The following is a 27,549-nucleotide window of genomic DNA, read 5'->3' as shown; positions in this document are numbered from 1 at the left end:
TCCCTGCCCCCCACCCCCCCTTTTTTAAGAAGTCTTTCAAATACTTAGTCATTACTGTAACTTTTAAGTATGGATACCATGCTTTGGTTTAACTGCAAAGAAATTAAAGTCTGAAAAATTTAGCACGGTATTTTTTGAAAAACATGCATCCTTGTCAGTAACTATTTAGGGTTAGTGAGATTATTTTATTAATTCATACCTTCCCTATCCACAGACAACCTTTATATATAGGATTCTCCTGAGTATACAGACACACACCTGGAAGGACATACGAATACTCACACCAAAAAAAAAACCAACCAATTTTCCACCTGGCAAATATTCAGTCATTTAAGTAAGCTCAGATGAGAAACTAATGAGACAGAAATCATGACCTACTCTAATTATAATTTCTTGTAATAGTCTGCAATACTAACTTCACCTTTCAACTACACACTGCTAATGACAATCTGTTTTGTCATGGTGGGGTTCTTCATCGTTTTGGCAAGCATCCTAACACTTCCTCCTGTATCATCCTTAGGCCCCCTAAGCAAGGGGCACCTTACATCAGAAGACATCATTCGATCCTGTGGTGATATATGGAGAGAGCTGGTACAACAATTAGATGGTAAAATGCGGCAAACAGTATTTCACACTCTAATCTCAGCTGTTTTATTAATTTCTGGATTTTGTTTTTTGTAATTAATCTTCAGTTATTTCCGTACCCATTATATATGCAGTTCCAGCAGAGTGGGGTAGAACCCACAGGCTCAGCTGCAATAGGAATAGTAAGAATGGTTGCTAAATCTGTCACTAATCTCTTGTGAATACAAAGGGACTTTTGGAACTCTCCGTGTGCGTTCTGAAACCACATGCAGTTCTATTTATACAACTTTGAAAAAGACTATATGCAGCCTGTTTTCTTTTTCATGAAGACAAAGCAACTTCCTATTTGCACTGTTTTGGACTAAAAAAAAAAAGTCTTTTTCTTAAAACAGAAAACCTTATGAAGACTTCATCTCTCTAAATATAGTGGATATTACAAATAGACTCAGATCTTGTGTTTATATTTTATCTTGAATTATCTATTATATATACCAACATTATAAAAAAATGAAATGTCATTTTTTTTTCAGTAAAGAATATATTTTCTCATATTTAAAAGTGAAATGTGAAAATTTCTGTATGTAATGAAACACTGATTTCTTTCAAGTTCAAATTCTGTAATTACATCCACTCATAGAAGTCAGTGGAAAATTCTAGTTGTTCAGTATTTATGGTACTTAATCAGTTTTAAATCTAAACTCAAACATGATTTTATATCCAATATCTTATTAACTCAACTGCTAAGCACCTATTAGTTGCAAAGTGCAATTCAATTCAGGGCTTATCCAAGTACTGAAGTTGATGATAGCAAAGGAAAATGATGCACATTTTATAAAACATGTTTGCTGCAAATCAGCAAAAAAGCCCCTCAGCTTGTTTTATGCATTCTATAATTAATAATCACAGCTCACTATGTTCTTACAGTATGGCTAGTTTAATCTTCAGCTAATTAGCATGCTTTAGACTTAACCTTCAGGCAACATCTTTCCTAAGCTAAGCTGACACTCTCTACCTCAGAAGTGCAGAACAGCTCAAGAAATTAACACTTTTTCAATGGAATGTTGCTTCATTAATGAAATGAACCCTATGATCTTAATTTTGCTATACTTTATCTTGAAAAATTATTTTAAACAAATCATTAAGAACTGACTGATTTCCAGTATTCCTCTAGCACAGAAAGGATACACCCATTCCAGTTTAAGCCTCTTGGCTGGTAGTTCTACTTTTGCTTCCAAATTATAAGATTCCACTTGCTCTTTGGGCATGTACATGGTAACAGGACGTCCACGAAGAAACATTTTCACGTATCCTTCCTCTACAAAAGGTCAGAAATGTTTAAAGTTACACAAAAAAAAAAACCAAACCACATCAGTGGAGAACTCCAGTGTTTCTCCACCCCATCCCACTTAACACTTTGGTGCGTTATAATTACAGAACGACATGCAATCTCAAACTTAGAAATTAAGCAGGGTTGGGTTTTTTTCCCAAATAATAATCACTAAGCAGAATTTGATTTTAAACATACAAAGTCTCTTTTTCCTCTAAATATTTTGAGCAGCAGAATTAGAACTAAACAATGTCATGAAGAACTACAAAAGTGAAAGGACTGAAAACAAAACTTTTTTTTGTGAAAAATAATGTTACAATATTACATTTTAAAAATATTAAAAATGAAGGGGAAAACATCAAAGATTACAATTAACGCAGAAATGTCACTTTAAATTGATTTTATTTTTAATCGATATTTACAGTTGAGCATCAGCATCTAAAATACTTTCCAACACTCAGTTGCATTCTTTGCATCTCAGTGTAAAGATATGCTTTACACTTGATACAGTGTTAGAGATACATTCGAAATAAGGAACACAGACAATTAGTAAAAGGAATCATGCTGATGTACATGCAGAAAAGACACGTGCTTTAAGATTTACTAAACATTGAAAAAGGAATGACAACATTGACAGCACATTAAAAGAAAGGAAAATGACATAGAGGAGAGAAGCTACAAAAACTGAATTGCTGACAGGAGTAAACATTTCTAGAAGAAGATACTAGAAGTAATGTTTTGAACTTGTAAGAAATATTTTTGGGGGAGAGAAACAGGGATTAATAACAGATCTGGAAGTACTGACTTGGGGACTTCATGGGGCTTATAAAACTAGGAGATCTGGGAAATGCCATGAAGGTCTGACTAGGACTTTTGGGAACTGGCAAGGCCAAAGTGGGTGTCCTGTGAACTTCTGATGAAGTTTGTCCAGATTCAGAACGTGCTGGCTCTTGCTGCTTCATCGGCAGATCAAGGGGTTCAGCCTTGTTCTCATGCGAATCAAGCAGTTTTGGAGTCAGTGACATCTGTAGAGTTACTAGACAGAATAATCGTGGGCACAGAGGAAATGGAAGGGCAGAAGTAACAAAATCATGTAAATGAAAAAAATTATACAATTTAGGACTGTTAAAATTATGCTATGAAAGATTAAGTATCACTACAACTACACCATTACTTTTATAATTTGAAAACTAAGGCTTTATTTTAATTGGAAATACGCATAGGCTACTAATCCTGACTAAATGAACAAAAATTATTGGTTGAAGAAATAAACACTATAGCTATGCTGTATTACCTAAACATATGTGTATTTTGCCTATAGACTAACTCATTTGGGAAAGAGACCTGATCTGACACAGTAAAGTTACAACTAGGGCCCTCATACATATAATGAAAACAACAGAAAACTGAATGCTAAAGAGGAGAAGTAATAATGGTGAAATAGTGGTGAGAGATGGTTGGAGCTTAAGATGCTTGTGAAAGTGGTAGAATGCTGAAAGTGTTTTTAAAAATCTACTCCAACAGATCTGTACTGGAAAATAAACTATAGCGAGTAGAGCATTAAAGAGCAGAGCGTTACAGCACCGTTTGTATGCGCATGCAGCATCTAGTTAATGAGCTTCGAACACATGCCAATACTACTGATACTGGTGCACTGCAGGTCAATAGATTTGCAGCAGGGAAACCCCTGACTGAGCTTATCAAAGGCTGAGAATGAATGGAGTTCAATTCATTCAACTGTTTTTCTCACCTGAAACATACAGGACTCATAAAACTTGCATTTAGCCATTTACAGTGGCAGTGTTTAGCCTAGTCACCTAAAATCCCTTTTCAGAGTAAATAGGGAGAAACAGGTACTTCTGGACAAATTAATCACATGATGAGGCAGACGTCCAAAAGCAAGTGTAGTAAATGATACCAAGTATGTTATACCAAACACATAAATTACACCTTCAGGATGTCTCTCTCTCTCTATTAACTGCGAAGAGGAACTGAGGATGACTAGGTCAGGCGCAGAAATCCAAACTGTGGATTTATTTCTAACTTTTGGTAATATTAATACCATCGGTACTGATTTTTGTTGGCAATCCAAACACATTATCTGCATAACCAATCAATATCCCTTTGCTCCTTTTCCTTTCTAAGTAAGTTTTTAAGACAGCAGAGTTCTAAATGTGAAGATGTAGATGTAAAGACAGACAATCATCAAAGTACAAAGACAGACCAATGGTGAAACTTTTAGACAAATGTATCTTTTACACCTGCAATTTTGTAAATTTGAAATTGTTGTTAATGGTAACTGCAAAAATTAACAGTTACTGAACTGAAATAAGAAGGCACGTGAAGTAGGATCTGCAAAGGAGACCGCTACTGGTTGCAGACATAAAATTGTACAAAGAATACACAGAGGTAGGGACTCTCCAAGAATTTGCCTTGAGAACAAACATCCTTTGCTTTGTGAGATTTTGAATTGTTGCAAAGCTGACAGATGCTGATTAGTGGAAATACTGTTAGGATTTATCCCTCTTTAAAAAGCAAGACAAAGCTGTGATTGTATCATCGTCATGAACAAGCATCAAAAATTTTGCATATTTACACTAGAATTTAGCTAAAACTTTAGAAAATAATATGGTATGTTTACCAAATGTAACTCTGCTTTATGACATCGAGCAAGAAGCACTGAGAAATTAGTTGGAGGCCTAGGTCTCTTTATTCAACATTCATAAAAATCTACAGTCTACTCAGTAAGAAAAAGCAAGGGGAAAACCAAGGCGTCTATCATCATGTTAGGCTAACAGCGAAACAGCCAACAAAGGGGCAAGTTCTACATGAATTTCAGCAAAAGTGCAGGACACCATTTCAAACACAGTGAACATTCATGTGCGGCCATATAGCTCTCTCAACATATTTTTTCTAATTCAAATTATTCTGAAGAGTCCACAGGAATCTAAATTATAACCCGTTATTATTATCAAAGTGCACCTGAGGGTTATAATTCAGTAGACTGTATAATAGACAGTATAATATTTTAATTTCATTCAAAAGATCTAGGAAAGTTTTAACATTGCAAAATGCACGCAAGTTAGAAAATAGCTGTTACACATGGAACTTGATCCCATTGATACCATCTTGCTTCGAGAGCTATTAGGTTTTGGAAGTGAAGCCTACCTTTGCAGTGTGTCACACGGCGCTTCCCTTGTGGTTACAGAGACAGAGACAGAAGGGCTAGATAAAGATGTGTTTGAATACAATAAACTCACTAAATACCTGCTCTACAGGCTGTCCAGTCGTATTCTGCTGGAGGCTAACCTGGCGCCTGACAAACACTGAGCCAGACTCTGGGCCGGGCCTCGGGTAATTACAGTCGAAATCTTTTTCCTGCAGCTAGGGGCTCTGTTTAGCTCTTCTCTCACTAAAGTACTGGCTTAAGCTCTATTACGCAACCATATGCTTAAAGGAAGTAAAACAGCAAGTATAACTTCCTGAGAAAAAAATCATTCATTTCAGTAGGAATTTTGCCTGGATGAGAAGGGTAAAACTAGTATCACATCTGTTTAACTACTGCACTTCATCTACGACGAAAGTGTCAGAAGAAAAATTAATCCAAATACTTTTGCTTCCATGGTGCACAGGAAGCAAAAAAGTATATTCTGCACAAATCAAAAGTTTTTTTTTCTGAACTGACAGTTTTCATGAAAGGGACACGAACCATGATTGTATTGTCAAAAAAGAGGCTTAAGTACTTACTTAGTTTCATATATTATTGAGTTCAAAATCAATTACACTAAACTTGAAGTATGGCTTAAGAGCTTTGTTGGATGCTGACCAATCAGCACAGTAAGCCAAAGGTTTTCTACTTTTTCAGCTTAATGTATGATAACTGGCACAGAACTATACACAAAAATAATATGATACAACTGGTACACCAACAAGGTTTTTTCCTTCCTTACTTTTTTAAAATAAAGCTTTTATTTTAGTTGTCCTTGGTTTTTCAGAACAAAAATAATGGGTTTCTGTACTCTTTAGCTTCATATATTTATCAAGATTGTTTGAAAGTTTATAACTGTCTAATGACAAGGACAAATTCTGCTCTCATTTATACCTACTGTTTCACTTTCAGGATCTTTTGCAGGGATAATGAAAAGAATCCTAACTGTAAAATAAACCTATTGGGCCAGTAAAAACTACGGCAAACTGATCAACTTTTAAAAATAAGTCATCAGCAGCCTGTAAGTATCATGTTTAGCTTCCCAATATCAGTTTCTAGGCATCCACATAACAAAAAACAAACAAACAAAAACCCCTCTATTATGTTACGAGAGTTATCTGCTCAAAAATTTTTAAAGTTCCTACCTGCACTGAACATTGGTTCCTTGGGTTTGCTGTGAAAATAATGGAAGAAATTTCTATTTTAATAAGCATGCACATACAAAGATATCAATATAATATAAAAGATATGAAATATTTTCGTGGGTGTACATATAAATAAAACTACTTTTTCAATACCATTACTGTCTCTGTCTCTACAATAGAAGTTGTAGCACATAATTTTACAGTATTTTTCCTTTTGCCTTGAAATGACAGTTATATTAATAATAAATTTACACGATAAAACCAAACCAAAAAAAAGAATTCTGCGGATCCTACCCACTGATTTATCAACTTTTCATGGTATGAGTCTTAGTATTAATCATGCACCAAAATTCATGCTTCAAGTTGGCATACACAGCCAATCTCATCTATATAAATAGCATTACACGTTGCCTTTGTTAACACCAAGATTAATATTTTGTCTTATGAATGACGATATTTCTAGAAAATAAAAACTTTATGGGATGGAGCACCAGTCAGAAATGCTGCCATACTAGAAACAAAAGAGTTCCTAGCTCTGAGGAGACCATGCTGACTTACGCAGTCTAATCAGCTAATGGGAAAGGCTGATTCAGGACAGTAATAAAGCAAAGCATGTGAACTTTCTAGTTATACAAACCCTAACCACACAGAGAGCTCAGCACTCTGACCACCTTCTTCTTTTTCATGACCTTGAGTCACTTCCTGATTATCCAACCCTTAGGAAGGCTTAGCCCGACTCACAGCCATTGGGAGTTGGGCTACCTCATAGTAGATGGGAGATTATGATCATCTCCTTACTCCTTACACTTAAGGCTTCTTAAAGTAGCTTTCTATAGCATTACATTTTTGCATAACAGCCTACAACTCCATATACTTTGAAAAACAGTAATTTCACGATTGTCTTTTTGGATTCCTGGCATGCATTCTGCTTTATCTTCATCTACAGACCAGACACAGAACCATAAAACAAAATCACAGAACACCTCAAGTTGGAAGAGACCTATAAAGATCAATGATACAAATAATAAGGCCGTGAGTAGATGGTTAAGTAACACCCTCTTCATACATACAGTTAGGTTTAGGACAGCCTCAGCCGCCAGCATACACAACCATGTTCATTCTAGTCCCATGACTCTTGCTTTTTATTTTGCATGGCGGCTTCCAGCTTTGGCAGCAATCATGAGGCAAGCCTTTAGCCAGCCTCTTTCTTCAAGGAGGTGAGAGCTGCAGTGCTGCAGCTGCATGCTCAGGCTGCACGCCACAGAAATCAGGAACAACTCCATATCCGTGCAATGATTGTTCTCATAGTGGCAAAAACAAGCCTACTTGTCAAGGACAACAAGAAGGGCTTCTTCAAGGACATCTGTAGCAAAAGGAAGACTAGGGAAAATGTGGGCCCACTGAGGTGGGTGTCCTCGTCACACAGGCTACAGAGAAGAGGGAGTTACTGAATGACTTCTTTGCTTCAGTCTTTATTGCTATGACCGGTCCTCAGGAATCCCCTGTCCCTGCATGTAAAAAAGAAAGCCTAGAGAAAGGAAGACTTTCCCTTGGTTGAGGAGGATTGAGTTAGAGATCAAACTGAAAACCCACAAATCCATGGGCCCTGATAGGATGTACTCACAAGTGCTGAGAGAGCTGGCAGATGCTATTGCTAAGCCACCCTCTATCATCTTTGAAAGGTCATGAAGAACAGGAGAGGTCCCTGAAGACTGGAGGAAAGAAAATGTCATTCTTCTCTTCAAAAAGCACAAGAAACAGGACCCAGGAAACTACAGGCCAGTCAGCTTCACCTCCATCTCTGGGAAGGTGATGGAACAGCTCATTCTGGATGTCATCTCTAAGTATGTGAAGGAAAAGGAGTGGTTAACATGGAGTCATTAAAGGGAAGTCATGTCTGACCAATGTGACAACTTTCTATGATGGCATGACTGGCTGGGTAGAGGAGGGGAGAGCAGTGCATGTTGTCTACCTCAGCTTCAGCAAGGCTTGTGACACTGTCTGCAAAACATCCTCGTAGGGAGGTTTAGGAAGTGTGGGTTGAGTGAGTGGACAGTGAGGTGCATTGAGAACTGGCTGAATGGCAGAGCATGTGATCAGAGGTGCAGAGTCTGGCTGGAGACCTGTAGCTAGTGACGTTCCCCAGGGGTCTGCACTGGGTCCAGTCTTGTTCAACATACTCATCAATGACCTGGATGGACACAGTGAACCCTCAGCAAGTTTGCTGATGATACAAAACTGAGAGGAGAGGCTGATACACTGGAAAACTGTGCTGCCGTTTGGCAAGACCTGGACAGGCTGGAAAGCAGGGCGGAGAGCAACCTAATGAAGTTCAACACAGGCAGGTGTAGGGTCCTGCACCTGGGGAGGAATAACCCCTTGAATGAGTACAGGTTTGGGGTTGACCTGCTGGAAAGCAGCTCTGGAGAGAAGGACCTGCACGTGCTGATGGACAAGTTAACCATGAGACAGCAATGTACCCTTATTGACCAAGAAGGCCAATGGTCTTCTGGGGTGCGTTAAGAAGAGTGTAGCCAGAAGGTTGAGGGAGGTTCTCCTCCCCCTCTACTCTGCCCTAGTGAGGCCACATCTGGAGTACTGTGTCTAGTTCTGGGCTCCGCAGACCAAGACAGACAAGGAACAACTGGAGTAGTCCAGCAGAAGGCTATAAAGATGATTAGGGGACTCACGCATCTCTCTTATGAGGAAAGGCTGAGATACTTAGGTCTTTTTAACCTGGAGAAGGCTGAGAGGGGATCTTATCAATGCTTATCAATATCTAAAGGGCGGGTGTCAAGAGTATGCGGCCAGGCTCTTTTCAGTGGTGCCCAGCTCCAGGACAACGGGTAACAGGCACAAACCGGAACACAGAAAGTTCCATCTGAATATAAAGAAAAACTTCTTTACTTTGAGGGTGACAGAGCACTGTAACAGGCTGCCCAGAGACGTTGTACAGCCTCCTTCTCTGGAGAGATTCAAAACTTGTCTGGATGTGATCTTGTGAAATCTACTTTATACTTTGAGGGTGACAGAGCACTGTAACAGGCTGCCCAGAGACGTTGTACAGCCTCCTTCTCTGGAGAGATTCAAAACTTGTCTGGACGTGATCTTGTGAAATCTACTTTAGATGAACCTGCTTTAGCAGGGGTTTGGACTAGATCATCTCCAGAGGTCCCTTCCAATTCCTATCATTCTGTGACTCTGTGATTCTGTGAATTCATCTTTGGGGGACTTGATCCAACAAAATTTTTTATACGAGATAAAATACACAGAGAAAGGAAACTGCAGGATCATCATACGTTTGTTAAAACTTTTTCAAAAAAATACAGTGAATTGAAAAAGTAATGACTGTAACCATAGATGGGTGAAATATTCCCATTCATATTCCAGAAACAAGTCTACCCATCTCATTATAGAAATATATTTTTAACAAAAAGTTTCCAAAAGAAATTTCTTTATATAAATTTATTTTTTAATATCAATGAAGTCACAACATAAGGGCTGCTGCTATAATTTGATACATGCAATAAAGTAGGAAGTTATATATACATGCAAAATAAAAAGTAAAGTCTTCAAGAGATCAATACAGAAAACAGCAGCTCCTTGTTAATGACTTCACTGAGGTAAAGCAGCTGCACGAAGTTCATGCACTGCTGCAAGACTTCACAGAATTTCCAGGTCAAGCTAAGAGCAAGCTTTTGTCTCCTTAGCAGTCCCTTCACAGGTCATTAACTTTTCGCTTAGTTTTGCCTTTCAAAACTTTCACGCTCGCTTGTCCCGAAGTGTCGATATTCGGTTTGATGCTTCAGCAGCATTCCATCAGGTCTACATTCTCTGTGCTAGAAGGGTCCGAGATGTTTAGTAACAATTTTGTCCAAGTCTGTACATGCAGAAAGAGACATGGCCGCTAAGTAATCCCACAGAAGACTGATTTTCCTCTCCAGTGTAGAGTTTATTTATGGATTACATAAAGAGTTAATTGCTACAGTAATTTTGGGGGTTTTGCAATTATATTTCAGTCTTTTAGGAATTGTAAAGCACAAAAATCTTATAAACAAAAATAAAACCACCTCTATTTAGTTACCTGTTGTTTATAATTATTTTAAAAAAAATTTAAGGGAAAAGAATAATCGTATGCTGAGATAAGTCAAACTTCTGTAAGTATCACAAGGCCCAGTACTGCAGAGTTCTGTTGGTGTATAAAAACCTCATTCACATGCATAGATGCACAACACCAATAAGATTTTAGAGTGGCTAAATTTTTAATTTGTGTAAATATTATATCTTCATTGGTTACAATTTTACAACCTTTTATCTGATGGTATTTTTTTTTCTTTATTCCCATAATTCACTAAGCTTTTCACAAATTTCATAAACTTTGCATACTTGTCTTGCTTCACAGCTGAAAACATAAGCCAGGAAGCAAACTGTTAATAACATAATCACCCCTATTTTGGCTGTCTATTAGCATAAAACAGCTTCAGCCACTCCTTACACCAAGCAAAGATACTGAAGGGATAAAAAAAGGGATGTTTTGTGCCACACCATTGGCTCATGAGCAGCCCAGTGACTCCTGTGATGTCACTGATGCCCAGACAGAGCAGGTAAATTAGGTTATTATGTGATTTTCATTAACACTGTGTTTCTGTGGTCACATAATCTGTGAGATGGTGAACCAGAACCATCCACACCACTTTGTGCACAGGAAACTGGATTAGGCCCCATCAAGTGAAACGGCCAAGACTAGATTACGTCTAGGAAATACAGGAAGGAACCAGTTGACCAATAGTGGCAAACTTCAATGAATCAGCTATTTGTTCAAGACCATCCTAAGTCTGAAACCCTGACATTCTTTTTTCTTTGGACTCTCAGCAGCACAGAGAAGCATCATCAGAGGTACACAGAGACAGGCATCGCTTTATTCCATTTCTTTGGATAGCACTTGAATGTAAACCTCTCCCTCCATTTCTCATTAATCTGACCCTCAGACCAGGGCAGTCATCGCTCAGACACTGGCTGGGCATCAGTCTACACACGGGAGTTGGTGAGTGACTGCTTTTCATCATTTGTTTTGGTTTTCATTCCTCTTTTCTTCACTTATTAAACTGCCTTTATCTTGCCCTATGAGTTTTCTCACTTTTGCTCTTCCTATTCTCTTCCACCATCCTGCTGGGGGAGAGGGAGTGAGAGGTTGTGTGGTGCTGAGCTGTCAGCTGGGGTCAACACACCACAACCAGAAATTTGAAGAAGTGTATGTCAGAAACTTGGAGACAAAGGCAAACCACTAAGATAATGGAAAAGGCACGTTTAATAAATACAAACTTCGCCAGGCAACTTGAGGTTCTCACATTATTCGTGTTTTGGAAATCAGGCAAATAGATTTCATCTGAATTTGAAAACCTATTTTATTTTAAATGTTTTTAAATTTACTTTTGTCCATCTGTAGGAGCCTTTTTTTAAAAAAAAAACCAAAACCCTCCCAATATTTGCTAAACTAGAGAAACTAATTTCACTAAAGAAACTAATTTCATTATTAGGGCAGTAGGCAGAGAAAGGAGATCAATATTTAGATAACATTACCTTTCACTGTTCTTTTTACCACTAGAAGAACTGCTAGTGGATCCAGTGCGGTTGCGACTCCCTTTGGAATCTCCATAGCTTTCCCTCCGACCGCCTGGGGACACACGCTCTGCTGAGCTGGTTCTCTTAACAGTGCTAATGAGAAAAGGAGCAAGTTTTACAGTGGCACTAGCAAAAGCACATATCTTGATGAAAAATGTTTTTGAGAAACATATAAAGTAGAATACTGACCCTAAAAATAACTACAACTTTGTTTTTCATCATAACTTGATTTGTTAAAGAGCCCAAATAAGAGTTTTTTTGAGTTCCTGGTGCAACAAAGATGAACATACTGCTTTTACCTTAACCATAAGATAGAAGATGGGCTAAACCAGTACCACAGAGTAATATCTACTTTCTGGGCCAGTTTCCAACCTCTGACTACCACTCAACACTTCTGGACTTTGGGATTCTCTTAAGAAGAAATGAAAGATTTAAAGAAAAAGTATATTACCTAGCACCTTCAGCCAGACTACAGAGAATGCCAAAAGTAGATAAAAATTTGTACACCGGTAAGCTAACTTTGTGCCTTCATTCAGTAGCAATTATTCTGAGGTTCAAAGCTAGTTTTTAGCATAGCAGTTAATGGTGAGCTAGCCTGCACTTTTTTGTTAGCTTTTAAAAAATGCATGTTTCCTACTTACATGTATAAACAGATTAGATTCCCCACATCTCCTGACAAGGAGTTTCTCAAATGTTTAAAGTTTGCCTTATTGTCTCACTCTTCAACAATCTTTCCTGCCAAGATAGATATCAGGGAGCCCTTGTGTGACTTCACGGCAGCCCTCAGATATCCAGCTCTCTCTGATGGAAACACGTGAGGGGAGACACGAGCTGTATTACTTAGTAAGTTAAGGGAAACCCACTCAGAACTTACACCTAATAGGAGACAAATTACTGTGGTGATTTATTAGTCCAAAGCACTTCTCCCTAAAGCAATGACTCTTAGAAAGAGAGGGAGCCGCTAGGGGTGAGGCCACAAGCTGGGCAATGCTTTTCACTCTGCTGCACTCCCTATGAAGCAGAGAGGTGCAGGCAGCATTACCCAGACTGAGGCAGGATTCACCCCCATGGCAGTGCCTGAATGACAGGACTAGGTGTCAGGGTCTCATTTCCACACCTCAGTCCTGTTTTCCCCTCTCCAAAGAGCAGAACAGAAACAGAAATATCCTCTTTACCCGTAACAGTGCCATAACTAAATGACCACTGTCAGCAGCACTCTCGCCCCAGAAGCCAATGGACACCAATGACTGCTTTCAAGCTCACACCCCTTCACCCAAATCCTAATCACAAGCTCCCTCCTCTTGTGAAAACTTCAGTTCTTTCCATTTTTTCTCCACCAAGGCCCAGTCTCATCCCAGTTACGCCTTTTACCATCACCAGCTGACTCCCCCTTGACCTCTGTACACCCCCAGAGCTGGTCTGCTTACCATAATGCTCATCTCAAGCATCCTTGAGGACTATTCCAAACCCTCTCATGAACCCCTAACAACTATCCCTACCCTGTTATCTCAGTCAGCTTCTCAGGCTCTGTCCCACTTTGTGTGTGCTGTAAGAAAGAGAGACGTTGGCTCTTCATAACTAAAGGAATCAAGATAGACTTTCTGTCTGGTCAAAAAGAAATTCAGTACACCACCACTGATACACTTAAAAAAAAAGTGAGGAGGGGAATGTTTCAACGCTTTAGCTTCAGAAGAGTTCAGCTTCAATTGCAGAAACAATGGGAACAACCAAACCAGAGTCCTTCTGCAAAACAACCACCCTTCTGAAACGAAAGAAGCCCCCATCCAGGAACTGCTCTGCAGAGCGGATGCATGTTAAGATGCATCTCAGGTAGCTTGACAAAAAGCTTTCTGGAACACGCGATGGTAGGACAGATGTTTAGTGCTGCTTTTCTACATTAAAAACAAGCACGATTCAAATGATTAAGCTGAAATTAAAAAAATACTTTTTGTGGAAAGAGGGATGTAGAAGAGCAAGCAGAACGGAAAGTTACACCCAGCACAGAACAAAATACATTCATAGAAAAATGGAAAAGGCAGTAAGAACAAATTAAATCTGTCTCATTTCAGAAATAACTCTTCTATATCAGCTTTATACGTGATGGCATTATATGAGTCATCACAATGTCAAATGCATGAAAAAAACCTTCTCTAGTAAATGTAATAATACACTGAAAAACATTCTTCAATAAATTCAATAATACACAGTTAACACTTAACTGTTCTCCCTGCATCTCATAACATCACCCAGTTTAATACTACTGCAGTTAAAATATGAAGCCTTGATACTGAAAATGTTTACTCCACATAAAATAGCTTTATTAGCATGAGTTCTTCCACCACTTTATATACAGTACTTGCAAAAACATCCTCTCTGTGTGATTTTGCAGGATCAAACCCTTATTTTGGCATCTTTTCCTGGTTAAGGAAAAGATGCAGCAATATCAGCCAACACTGAAATTAAATTCAGGAGAACATCAAATTATACTAATGTTAGAAAAAATTGTACGTTACAGAAGCAATTTTAAACTGATTTTAATGTTGCTTGCGGTGTTATTTTTACAGCTATCAACATTCAAAAGATGGACTGGCAGATAAAAAATGAATGGGTGGGACTAAAGCTGAAAAGTGTAATGCTATCTTCTTTCTGAATAATGAAGCCTCATATCAGCATAAAAACTACTTTTACCACAAGAACAAAATTCTTTTTAACTCTTTTGGCTTATGTCCATTACTGCTTAAACTAATTAGCAATGCTGTCTTCTGACAAATTTCATTTTAAACTTCCAACAACAATAACAAAAGCCCAGTGAGAAGTATTAGCGGGTGGTGGGAAAAGAGGATTATAACTCCATTATATGAACTCAGTTTTGGCATATACATGGTTTGGTAGCTATAGTGTTAAATACCAGTGATTATATCCATGGCTACAGTACATACACTGTCACCTCGGGAGAAATTTTAAATGACAGAAAATATTTAACTTACAGGTTTGTAAGAGCATAACTGGATTCCAGAATTTGGCTTCCACATTAGTGATATGAAAGGAGAGCATTTTCAATTCTTTAGAAAGATAGCATTTAGTAACACAATTTTTAACATAACACAGTTAGCAGTGTGATCTAATGAAACACCCCAATAATAAAGATTATATTAGCATGAGATAATGCAGATACCATAACAAATTATTATCTAAATTTTGCAATGCATTTATCGGTGATGAGGTTTTAAATATGTACTTCTGAAAATGTTAAAAATGGGAATAATAAACACAGTTCTACCATGTTAATGCATGTACTAAAACAGCCACTTCCTATGTGTTGAACTGAAACAGCAAGGAAAAACAACTGAGCTTCAACACTACAAAGCTATTAAGGATCCCTCACCTTAGAGCAGGCTTTTTCAGTTTGCATGCATTGAGAAGATTCACAGACCTGCTTAATCCAGATTGAGAGGTGCGTAAACAAAGCAGAATAAAAAGTGAATGCAACAATAAAATGTGGAAACAAGACATTTAAAACAAACTTACATTGAGACATATTGCATGCTTTCAAGATATGAAGTCACGTGCAAGCGTAAACACCACAGTGCTTGTCGACTCAGATGTCTGATCATTTCAAACCATACATTTAAGGACACCAATGTATCTTTGAATGACGTAGAGTAAGCAATGCTCCAGTACACTGACCATTTGTAAAGCAACACCCCCCAAAAAAATAGAAAAGAAAATCAAAGAGGCTATCTAAAGAAACAAGACAGATGATCCAGCTAGGAAACAAAGACTATTAAAGAAGCGACAACAAAGACAAGAAAATAAATCCTCATATATACATACATATATCACTGCATAGCATGAATGTTTCAGATGGCTACATTACTGAATCGTGGTGAACAAATCTGGCCAAAATTTAAAAAACTCATACACTTAATTACCAAATTTTTTTTTATTTAAAAGCTTTTCAATAAAGTAAATTTTAAAATAGGGCACAATGCTCTTAAGACAGTAACTGATGATATTAATAGCATTTTGAAACTTGTCTAGCACTCTTTCTGACCCTCATTTAAATCAATTAAAATAAATTCAAGAATAACATATGACTTTAATTTCATTATGCCTTTGAGCAAAATGCACTAATAACTTTAATTGTTAGAGATATAGTGAAGTGGCATAACAGTTTTGCTATTCAAAGTTCAACGGAGAGGGACTTCTTTTTTAATTTACATTCTGTTTATTTTAAAACATTTTATTCTGAGGGTTCGATACAGAGTTTGCGTGTGTGTGTGTCAGTCACAAACCATCGCTGCCCCCAGAACAGAATGCAGAACATTAATTCCAGGCGACTGAACAATTTCCTAGGGGCCATGTGTTTAGAAGAACAGAAATTTATCATATTAAAGTATTTTATTCTCCCTACAAACAAAGCTCTTTGTGTTTCTTTGTTCCAGCTTCTTCCTTTTGATCTCCATTGTCAGAGTTTTGCACCATTGTAATACTCTGCAATCTGCTGCGGGAGAAAGAATGACTGATTGTCTTCTTTTGAAAGGCAAAGTATGTGCTAACCCGCAGCCCGCAGCAGCATCCCTACTGAGAAAGGTACTGTCTGCATTCTCCTCCCTGAGTTTTGGGGTTTTTTTCCCCTCAACTCTTGGAAACAAAGCTATCCTACATGAGTCACAAACCCTAGATTTTAACAGACAACACAAAACATTACTACTGTGCGCTGGCCAAATTCCAAAAACAAATTTAGTGTTAAGCAGCGAACTTCAAGCCACACCACATGCAAAAGGAGGAGTGCAGGGGGAAGGGAAGGTTCTGCTCGCAGAAACACTAAACTCATCTTATTCTGAATGAAAATTTCAATTATTCTAAGCACAAAATTCAGAATAAAAACACTGCAGCTTTCAAAAGGCTGGTACTCAAAACAGCTTAAACACTTCTACGGCATAAAAGTAGTAAACATATTCAATCTAAAATCAAATCCTCTGAGCAAGGCTTTTTGCAAAGACAGCTCCAGAATGCATTACAAAGGCAGACAATTCTTGATTATCACTTCAGCTCTGCATTAGCTGCCTTGCCTCTGGAAGCCACGCAGCTGGGTTCACACGGCACCCCATCACCTGCGTGTGGCAGCGCCTCTTGGTGCCGGACCAGAATTTTTAGGTCCCAGCATCACCAGTGTCCCAGGCTTTCTATCTTGCATCGTATTACCGCCATATACTTTAATAATCAAATTGACCTATGTTTTGGCTATCTGCTTTTTCTCTGTTCAAGCTCCTTCCTTCCTTCCCTAACACGGACAATGGAATATTGACTATACGAGGTCTGAATGCTGAAGGGGGGAATGGTGCCCTCAATTCTAATTGAAGTCAGAGTCAGTTGAGGTTACTCAACACTTTGCAAGATCTGGATCTAATTATCACATAAGGCCCTATAACAACCTACTGATATCTAGAGATACACATTTTACATATGGAAAACCAATATGCATAGAGGTTAAATTATTTGCATAAGGTCATTGAGAGAATATGTGGCAGAACTCAAATAAAAGCCTGCTGGTTTCACCCTTCCAGCCTTGAGCCTTTTTTATTACCTCCAATTTTACATTTCTGCCAGAAGAAGTAATTTCCATTTCAAATATTAAATGGGAAATCAGAAAATGTAGTGAACTCTGAACCACATCTCCTTGGTAATCCAGCAAGGCAGATAAGCCGTATACCAACCTGTGGGTTTCAAAGGAGTTAACCAAGGCATTAAATACAGCTGTCATATGAAATGACATTGTGTCCGCAGACATATCCATACGTACATCTATTTCTAAGCAGTGGAATGTGTGGATGCACACTTGGTCCCCACGGAGGGGATGTGGTGTTTATACAAACACCAATGTGTTTGTATAAATACGCATGTCATACTGTTTCAAGGGACAGATCAATGCCATTTCAGTTGGACACCACACGCTTTCTAACCTAAACAGTTAAAGTACCAGAGGAAGCAGAAGTCATTTGTTTGTAATCCCTCTTTTCATAAGGCTGCTCAGTAAAGCATATGGGAAGGACTCCATTCACAGGGATGTTTGCCTCTCTTGAAAATATGGTCACAGGCAAGAAAAAAATTAAAGATTATATTTTCTATTCTAATAATCCCAGCAGATATTTGCAATTCCCAACAGCAGACCAAAGGGTTAGAAGATGACTTAAAAAAAAAGACAATTTTTTTTTCTTACTTTTTTAAACTTTTCTTTCACTTTTCAAATTTTACTTTTTTCATGTTTTGAAAAAGATTCAAATTATTCAATACTGCACTTGTTTGCATAGGAAAACTACTGAAAATATCCAAGCAGAAATTAAGTTTTAAAACATCTAGAAGCTCTTAATACTATTTACAGTGGCTATGCCACATTACCATATTTTGTACTAAAGAATAGCTATGCTACAAAGTAGCAGTAGTTTTGGAATCACTTTGTATGAAAAGAGCACTATGGTAATACGACTGCTTAGCAAAAATCAAAACTAAAAAAAAATATTTAAAACTACACATCATCTATAAACTGTTACACGGTGAGTGAAGCTTCTAACACAAAGAAAGAAGTCCTACCCTTCAAAAAAAAATGAAGCTATTTGATGTATTTCTGTTACTGTTTTATGCAAACACTCATGCAGTTCCTGAAGGTAAAAGGGACCAGTATAAATACAAAGCATGGATGAATTCATCTTAATGAACGCAGAATGAATTCATCTACTTGACTATTTGCAAGGAAGCTGTTGGGAACACTTAATACAGCATCTCCAAATACTGAATATTTGGGGCACAATTTACTATAAAAACATGAAATCCCATAAATTATTTAAAGGTTTATTAACAAATGATAAGAGTAGAGAATAATTTACCAAAAAAAGGTCATGTACAGTAATTCACTGGTGAGATCCTTACCATTCCACTCTCTTCCTCTTGAAGTATATTCATAGGCAAGGTACAGAAATATACTTTAATATAATTTAATAAAAATGAAATCAAAGAATAAAATTTGCATATTAAAAGCAATCAATAGAGAATTTTAGAGCATTTGAAGGGAATAGGAATTCTACAGCACCTGGATTTATAACTGATTTTTTCAGGACATGGAATAACCCTGCTCTCCTAAGACCTCTTAAGGAGCGTCCATCTATTTCAGCAAAACTGGCTGCATATATTTTTTCTTTTCCAAAATTGAATATACATTTTCATATTGGATATTTAAAGCACCTTCGGTCTAGCCTCTTCAGCAAAGAGAAGGGATAAAGCATAATAAACGAGCATTAAATCCTTATCCTGTGGAAGACTCTCTCATACAGGAACCAAGACAGTCCAAAAATGCTGTCTAAGGACTTTCCCACCGGCACTCCAGGTAACCAGACTGCAGATGGGTCAGGAGGAAGGGCTGCAGGGTGTCACTTGTCTACAGGGATCCTGAGCTAGGATAATGCCTCCAGGCTGCAGGCAATACCTGATGGACCACCCGAATTACACAAAGGCCTCTCAAAATAGAGCAAGCAGAATATGATCTTGCATTTCACCCACCCACTCCGGGGCAGAAAGTCCTGTGCTGAACCTTAGAGAGAGAGCGTAGACACTCAGGAAGCACACCCTCTGTACACAGGTGAAGTATGCCAAAGCTTGTGCTCTCTCGTGTCTTAGGATTACCACTTGACACTTTTTTAATGACAATGAAATTATGAGAATTATTAAGAAACAATGATTTATAAAGAACAAATTACTTTAAAAATTCAGCACATACAAAATAGTACTGCTTTTTAAACACTAATATATTTTCTTTTATAAAAGACAAGTTCTTTCACCCATTTTCAAAATTCTGAGAATATAATTCTGATAACAGAACAGCTTAGACAGTATTTACCTTAAGGGCTGACTCAGGCCAAAAGCTACAGCTACAGCGAGCCCCATTTCATAGGAACTCATAGGAGTTAATTTGCATGAAACAAACAAATACAGTATTTTCCTGTTTTAACTGTGCACAGCACAGGTGCTCTCTTCTCTACCATAACAAAATGTGGAATTTCCTGGAAAATAAGTCCCCTTAAAGACAGTAACAAAGAATGGCATATCTGTAGTCACCACCTCCCCTTTAAGGAAAAATTCTCTTTACAAAAGAGACCTCAGATCTTAGCAGGTTAATGCTGTCATCTCCACAAGTTGCCCTCCTTAGAACTGACAACATCATTGCTACAAAAAGCTGAGATGACACACAACAAAAGAAACGTAAGGAAAAAAACCCCAACCAACCACACTGTTATCTTTCACAGGCAAATGAAACAGCAGGTTAGCACCACAGTAACTGTCACAGGTAACTTGAACTTGCTGCACCAAATCCATTGCATTCCTTATAACCTAGGTGTGTAAAACCTGTAGCCCACTTAAAAACAACCACACGCACACAAAGCAAACTGAGACAGAGCAGTAATTTTTAAAAGGACCTAAATACATGCTAAAGGTAAGATACCTAAAGCCGGTTTTTCATTTGCATAAATATGTGCTAGGCACAGGATTTTTCTCCTCCCTGAAATGCTTCTAACATTGTACATGCAGTTTCTATGACAATTTTTACTGAGAGAAAACCATCAAAGATAACATACTGATTCCTAACGATAGCACAGTTTCACTACAGGCTACATACTTTCTACTGGCTACTAAAAGAATTCTTGCAGTACTTTTCACATCATGTTGTGCAACAGCACAGTAGAAATGCTTTATTCTCTATATGCTAGACTGTAGTAGCAAGAAAATAACACAAACCAGTAGAACAAGCACTGTATATTCTTTCAATACTCATGGTAATAAACTTCAGTTTAATTAGAACAAATAAGCTTAAAGCCTCTTACAATGAAATCCACTTCTCCTTTCCAAACTAAGTATTTACACTATTGCTTTGCAAGTAAGAAAAGCTACCTATCTAGAAGCTTGAAAGAGGACACGTTTCACAATTACAAGGTTTCTGATAGATGCATACCTTTTTGCTGCTGGTGATACAGTTTCCTTTCTGGTTCCTGATGGGGAAGGTAAAGAGCCACTTGGTTTCTTTGGTAACACAGTTCCATTATTAACAGTAGTCCTTAAGGGCAGGGTTTGTACCAGTGGTCTTGCTGTAAAACAAGCATAAGATAAAATCATTGTTTTCATTTGCTTTTCTTTTTTCCCCCAGTAAACAAGATTAGAATACGGAAAACTATCCATGTAGTATGCCGGGGTTTTTTTCACTATTGCCAAATTCACCATAGATGAAAGTTTTAACAAGGAGGAACTTTATTACTATCAAGGAAATTATCTGCCCACGGCTTACATGCACAATTCCATAACCTCTCTCATCTGTAAAACTCTGTCCTGGCTCAAGGAGCTTATTGGTAAGTGCAAAGGTAGTTATTGCCACTGAAAACAATCTCACTGTCTTTAAAAGAGCATCAGTCTCTGGCTCACCTAGATAGCATTCAGAGGAGCACTCTAAATGAACGTAGGTTGCCATCCCAGAAACTCCTGTTCTTCACCCCTCAATGTTCTTACAAAGTTTTCCATGAGAATCTGATCTATCAAGAACCCCCTATTCCTCCCAAAAGGTTTTCTTTCAAAGAACATGGGCTTATGTTTGTCAGAAAGGAATTTTACCCTTCAGTCAGAAAAAGCAATTGAACTCAGCAGAACAGTGGATGTAATGAGCTGACATGATCTACCTAATCTCTTCTGATCAAATGTTGTCTCAAAACACATAATAATGTCATAAAACACGCTATTCCTGTAATTAATATTAGAATAATGGAAAAGTCCCATTTGAGTACATTAGAAATTAGTTGCAAAACCAAACAGTGGTTAAAACTGCAAGCAATGAGAACAAACATGAAAACTACAGTGGACCATAGCCTAAAAACATAGACACAAACACGTCTAGCAGTAGGGAGGAAAGCTTGAATCACTTGAAAATTGACAGAGCCACAAGCCAGCTTTGTAAAGATGCCAAAAGTCTGGGTTCAGAGAAACACCACCTGGGAGAAGGCAGGAGCCTCAAGTCACTCCAAGAACAGAAGATAAAATTTCACTCAACTTGGTGAGGATGGCAGAGAGAATACCTATTAAATGCTCTTCAGAAAAGAGTCTTCAGAAAAATTATACAAAAAGCTAAACTGAAACATTAACAACAGTTAATATAATAATCCAGTCCTAGACTGGATTACGAAAACATCTGATGGCAGCACAGGGGGCAAGCATTTATTGACTTGTTCACCTGGAGTTTTCATATATTGAACAAAAGAAGGCAGATGTGAAAGCCTATGCCTTGAGATTAGGCCAGTAAATATAGCCTGCTTGGGTATGCTATTTCCACGTCGTGAAACTTTGTTAGAATATACACTTATTTGTTGTGTATTCATCATTTATTTGTTCAGAGGGGAGAAATTTAGAAAACAACCTACAAGGAGATACTGAAGGGACGGGGCTTACTAGGCTTGGAAGACTGAAGGATGACACAAAAACAAGTCAAGAAAGGAAAAAAAGAAAATTTTCTCCATGCTCATTGTGGATCCGAGAGCCTATAACTGTAGATTGATAGGGTGAGACAGTATCGTTCTTACCAAGGATAGAAAGAGTAAGGGCTCTCTGATGTTACAAGAAGCTTTAAGGAAAGGCTAAACAACACTTAAATGAATTCATGGTGCTTTCCAGCCCTGGCTTCCATGATCTATTTTAACCAACTAATGCTGTCTTTAGAGCTTATACAAAACACCTCTAATTTACTGTACTTGGTCTTCTCATGTCTCTTTCTTTTTTTAATGAAGGGATTCAGATATCATTATTCTATTTACTTCTACAGTATTCATTCTTTCAAATTAAATTCTTTCTATGGTTTCATGCTGGATGTTCTACTGCTTGTTTCCTGACTAACTGCTGCAATGCCATAATTAATCTGTGTCTATAAAACTGATTCTCACACATACTACAGAATCACTGAAAGCTACAGCTAAGCAGTTGTGGACTTTTTCCTTGACAAGATTTCTCTAGCTCACAAACCTGTTATGAGGCTTTGAGATCACAAATCACAACAACAAATAAAGTTAAATATACAAATGATTAAATATTTTCTTTCTTTATAGTTATATTAAAGAATGCCCACTAAAAATTAGCTGGAGTGAACTGGCTGGAGTCTTTTTACTCTCCTAACCTCATGAAACCAAAACTAGCAGCAGCCAGGAATAAACCCTGCAACCTTTAATAACAGTTTTGCTTCAAATCCAGCACCAATCCAGAACTCACACTTGTAGAACTAGAGATTTAGAGATCTAGCCCTACGGTCAGCTAGTGTAGAAAACACCACAGAACTCTTAGATAGCACACAGAACTACACATTATTCAATTAATCCCCTATTTACTCTGGAGCTATTTGGTTTTATGTACAACAGCTAGTTCACACCAGTGGTAACCGACATAACAGTCGAACAACCCCAAACATGTCATTGCTGTTAGAGGTCAGTAACTCACACACATTGTATTATTGCTTTGTCAGTGATGTTTATTTTGGAAGTTCTGTTGCTTCAAAGTCTTACCTGTGGTAGCAGGACTGACATGTTTATCAGCCTCAGCAGCAGCTTTTTTAATCTGATCTATGGATTAATAGGGCTGTTAAGTTTACAAACAAACCAATAATTGCAAAAGGAAAGAACAACAAACACAAGTAAAACAAAGGCAGGAAGCCATACTGAATTCCACCAAGTAGCTGAATTAAATAAGGAAGGGGAAAAAAAACATCACCAAGCAAAAACCCAGAACACCATCAGCAAAGGTGCTCTACAAACGGATGAGATAAGCAGCTCACTTTACGTGTTCTATGCTGCTTTACAGCTGCCTATCTCAAGTCTAGAAGAACACACACACAGACTGAAAAGAAGCTCAAGCTTTTTTCATTATAGGTTTGAAAGCCTGAAACTCAAAATCTTTAAATAAATTTTAAATCTGAAGTACTCAGAAAAATGTAGTCTTCTCTCCCATGAAGCTTCTTGTTCCAGACTTTAAACAGTACTTTGGGGATCCCATTTTTCCAAAGCTCCCCATGACACACACACGCTTTTAATCCTGACTTACTTCATCCATAGATCGAATCAAAGAAGCAGCATATGATATATTTCAAACCCTGGTTTGCATGGACAAGATTTTTATGACACTTTGTGAGATCAAATTCCACTTTTTACAATTCTAAATATGGATTTAGTCATTAAATGATAAATGGAAAGAAAACAGATCAAGTCCATGCAGCCCAAGCAGCACAACACAAGAAGCCATCACTCCGGTTTCGCCCACGTCTAAGCAAACCCCTCTCCTAACAGTCTCCATTGGGAGCCTCTGTAATGCTATTCCAAGTTAAAACAATGAAATCCAACTTAGTCTTATTGTAACTAATTGCATGCAATTCATTATGAAGTAGTTGTGCATACTATAGGAAAATCAGGCTGTCATGTGAAATGTATCATATTTGACAAAACAGCTGGAAGGAAGAAATGGTCAGACTACTTCAGATTCCGCGCTGTGTTACAGAGCATGTTTAATAAGGCTGTCCATAACCTAATGATAAAACCGATATACAGCAAAATTAAAGTTATTTACAGAAATTGTTGCAGTAGCAATTACTTCCAGAAACTAGGCACCTTCTGTTGGCAATTATAAGGGCTCATTTCAGTAATTTTTAATGGAAGAGCAATTGACATTTGTAGTCCTCTCTCCGCATTATCACAGTAAAACTTCTTACACCGTAATTTCACACACACATTAAGTAGTATCCATGCCATACACACATTTTAAAAAACCCAATAAACCCCACCAACCAAAAAACGGCCATAGAAGGCAGAGCGACAGGCTTACAGCAGCCCTTCTTCAAAGTACACTGAACTATGGCTTTAACAATCTGCCACGACCAACAAAGCATCTCCTGATTTAGAGTTCAATGTTGCTCACAGGATACATGAAAATCTAGTCTGTATTATGCTAAGTAAAGCCAGCAGGTAAGAAGAACTGATCTGGTTACAACTCAGTAATAATTAATAGACTATCTCCTACACACATGAGATAGTATCTATTTTATAGGCAACATAAAGCCTCTTAATCTCTTGTACAACCAGATTTGGTGGAACATTTTATCACCATTCATCATCTTCAGTAACATTTAACTTATCTATTTTTTTTTTCAATCAAAGACAAAATGAGGAGAATACAACAGAAAGGGAAGAGAACAGGAAAACAAGATCAGAGATATGTACTGCATATTCTGTCCAACAACTAACATGATATACAATCAACTAATCTGGCTCTGTAATTCTCTCCCTTTCTCCTTTCCTCATCTCCAGACACAAAACATTACAGCAAACACAAAGTCTCAGTTCAGCAAACCAATTAAGTAGTTTCATACCTCCTATTCTGTTAGATCAATCCCTAAAAGTATCTGTTACAAAGTCACAAATATCTAACTAAGATGAAAGGATGTAAATTAAGTTTTTAATTTATATTAATACATATCAAGACTCCAAAACAAACAACATCTTAATTTAGACAACAGAAAGCCTGTGAAGTCAGCTATACTTTCTTTCTACATCTAGGTTGCTACAACTCTTACTCCTAAGACTACCCAAAAATACCATGTGCACTTCTGCTACCCTGCAGATGGGCAGTCTCCCAGGCTCCTGCAGCCTCCCAAGTCACACTGGCTGGGTTCTAACAAACCTTTACCACCACAAAGCGCCGGGTGTTCAACTCCAGCTCTTCTGATTCACATACAGACAAACCCGTTCTTGCAGAGCAGGAATCATGATGGTGCACACTGCGGCACACGGGCACAGCACAATGCCAAATGGCAATGCCTGTCACACCCGCCACCCCTCTGGCTCTTGATTTGCTGTTCTGGAACAGCTTCAGGCACCAGCCCAAGTTCTACCCTTCCTTCGTAGCTAAGCAGCTGTTGTTGCACCATCTCCTTTGTCATGTCACCTCTGTGTTCTCAGAGCTCTGTCTTTGGCTATGTCTGCACCATCCAAAGACACTTAAGACATTTTTAATTAAATTAAATTACATTTTACTTAAATTTAATTGATTTGTTGGATCAACCTATTAGGAGTTGCAGAAGAGGATGCATTCCCTAAAGAGTTTATAAACTAATCATGATCAAAAGTCAGGAAGAAGTAGACATGGTTAAATGTAGCTAGTGGATTAAGCACTAAGAATATGCAATTGCTGTCCTAGTTCATGGGAACTGTAGAAAGGCTCAGAGATTTAACCACTTACATTTTTATGTTTACTCTTTAACAGGCTAAATTTCAAATGTATTTTATTTTCAGCTTGATTTGTTGACTTTGAGCATTTCAAAGATCTAAAGAATAACTCATCTAAATACATATAAAATACTCATTGAATTTCAGTGCCTATTTTACATATATCTGAAATGCAAACCTTTGGTAGGTCCTTTCTTGTTCTGCATGGCCTGCTGTTCCTCTGTAATATTCAAGCGTCGAACCACATCAGCAAGGGCAGACTTGAGCAGCTGAATGTCATCTTCCTGCATCTGGACACGTTGCTCCAGAGAGGCAATGCGATCCGTTACCTCCATACTGCTCGCAGCAGAGGCACTGTCATCTAAGTAAAGCAGCAGAAAAAGATGCATTAACAACATTGTATAACCACCAAGGAATATCTTCCATAACTGGCTACAGGTAAAGCCAAGGTTTTTCTCAGACCTGATAATCTCTTGAGGAAGACAGTTTTTAAGTGATCCAAAGGAAGAGATGGAAATAACATAAATAAATATATAAATAAGACAAGTACTTAAATAAGTTGTGATGATGAGCTTGGCTTCGGGGCTACTCATTTTTAATTGGACCCCACTATCAATTATCTACATGTCTGAACCGGAGTGATCAACCATCACCCTTCACTGTTGCTGGCAAGCATTCACGTAGAGAGCTATACTTTCTGATATGCTACACACCCTTCCAGAATTTTCTTTCTTACATATGTGATAGAAAATATATACAACATTAGACATATATAACCAACAGATAGGCTGACACTTTTCCAAGTTATCATCCACAGACTGGAGAATAGATATTAACGCCATCTGCTAGCTCCCAATTAATACCAGCAGCTTTATGAGAACATTCCCTCTGATCAAAATAGAAACATTAAATAACTTCAGAATTACTCAGTAATTGTACTATTAGCCTGCAAACTCTTAAAAGGGTCGTCACTTTGCATACAGTTCACCCATTATTTGGAAATAACCCACAGAAGCTTAAAGCCTGCAACTCCCTGATGAGGACTACATATTCTTTGCATCCAAAACCGGTTATAAGAATATTTTTCCTAAATGAGCACTTCCCTTCCACTGCAGTTCCTATCGCGCGGAAACATTGTAATTTCTTACAAGATTAAGTTAGAAAAAAGAAAAAAAAAAGGAAGACAAAAGCAATGCCAAAGATGTCAAATTCAGTATATTTTTCGGGGGAAAAAAAAAAAAAGTGCCATTTTTAAAGAGAATTCCAAGGTTTTATTTAACTATGAGGATCTGAAACCTAAAAAAAAAACCTTGGGTATTAACTTACTGGATCATTTTCAGTAATGTTAGTCAAGTGATTATTTGATTATAG

The 27,549-nt window shown here is 37.8% G+C and overlaps 1 protein-coding gene across 3 annotated transcripts in view; it reads right to left on the bottom strand.

Annotated features, from left to right (window-relative positions):
- The window catches only part of EML1 (echinoderm microtubule associated protein like 1), a 53,544-nt gene extending 27,010 nt beyond the window's left edge, over positions 1-26,534 (bottom strand). The window contains exons 1-8 of one of the 3 annotated variants that reach the window (XM_010140527.1): positions 26,357-26,513; positions 23,470-23,526; positions 20,892-21,024; positions 15,273-15,320; positions 11,846-11,980; positions 6,266-6,294; positions 5,081-5,107; positions 1,771-1,900 (exon numbers count right to left, since the gene is read on the bottom strand). In XM_010140527.1, coding sequence (XP_010138829.1) covers positions 1,771-1,900; positions 5,081-5,107; positions 6,266-6,294; positions 11,846-11,980; positions 15,273-15,320; positions 20,892-21,024; positions 23,470-23,526; positions 26,357-26,513 — 716 coding nt within the window. Of the gene's footprint in view, positions 1-1,770; positions 1,901-5,080; positions 5,108-6,265; positions 6,295-11,845; positions 11,981-15,272; positions 15,321-16,845; positions 16,855-20,891; positions 21,025-23,469; positions 23,527-26,356 lie in introns of all 3 variants that reach the window. The other 2 variants (XM_010140529.1, XM_010140528.1) reach the window with 2 other exon arrangements.
- Between the last annotated feature and the right edge of the window lie 1,015 nt (positions 26,535-27,549).

Source organism: Buceros rhinoceros, unplaced genomic scaffold (genome assembly GCF_000710305.1).
Source record: "Buceros rhinoceros silvestris isolate BGI_N320 unplaced genomic scaffold, ASM71030v1 scaffold4357, whole genome shotgun sequence".
NCBI lineage: Eukaryota > Metazoa > Chordata > Aves > Bucerotiformes > Bucerotidae > Buceros > Buceros rhinoceros.
The sequence above is the reverse complement of the archived record's forward strand: the minus strand, read 5'-3'. Positions and strand labels throughout refer to the sequence as shown.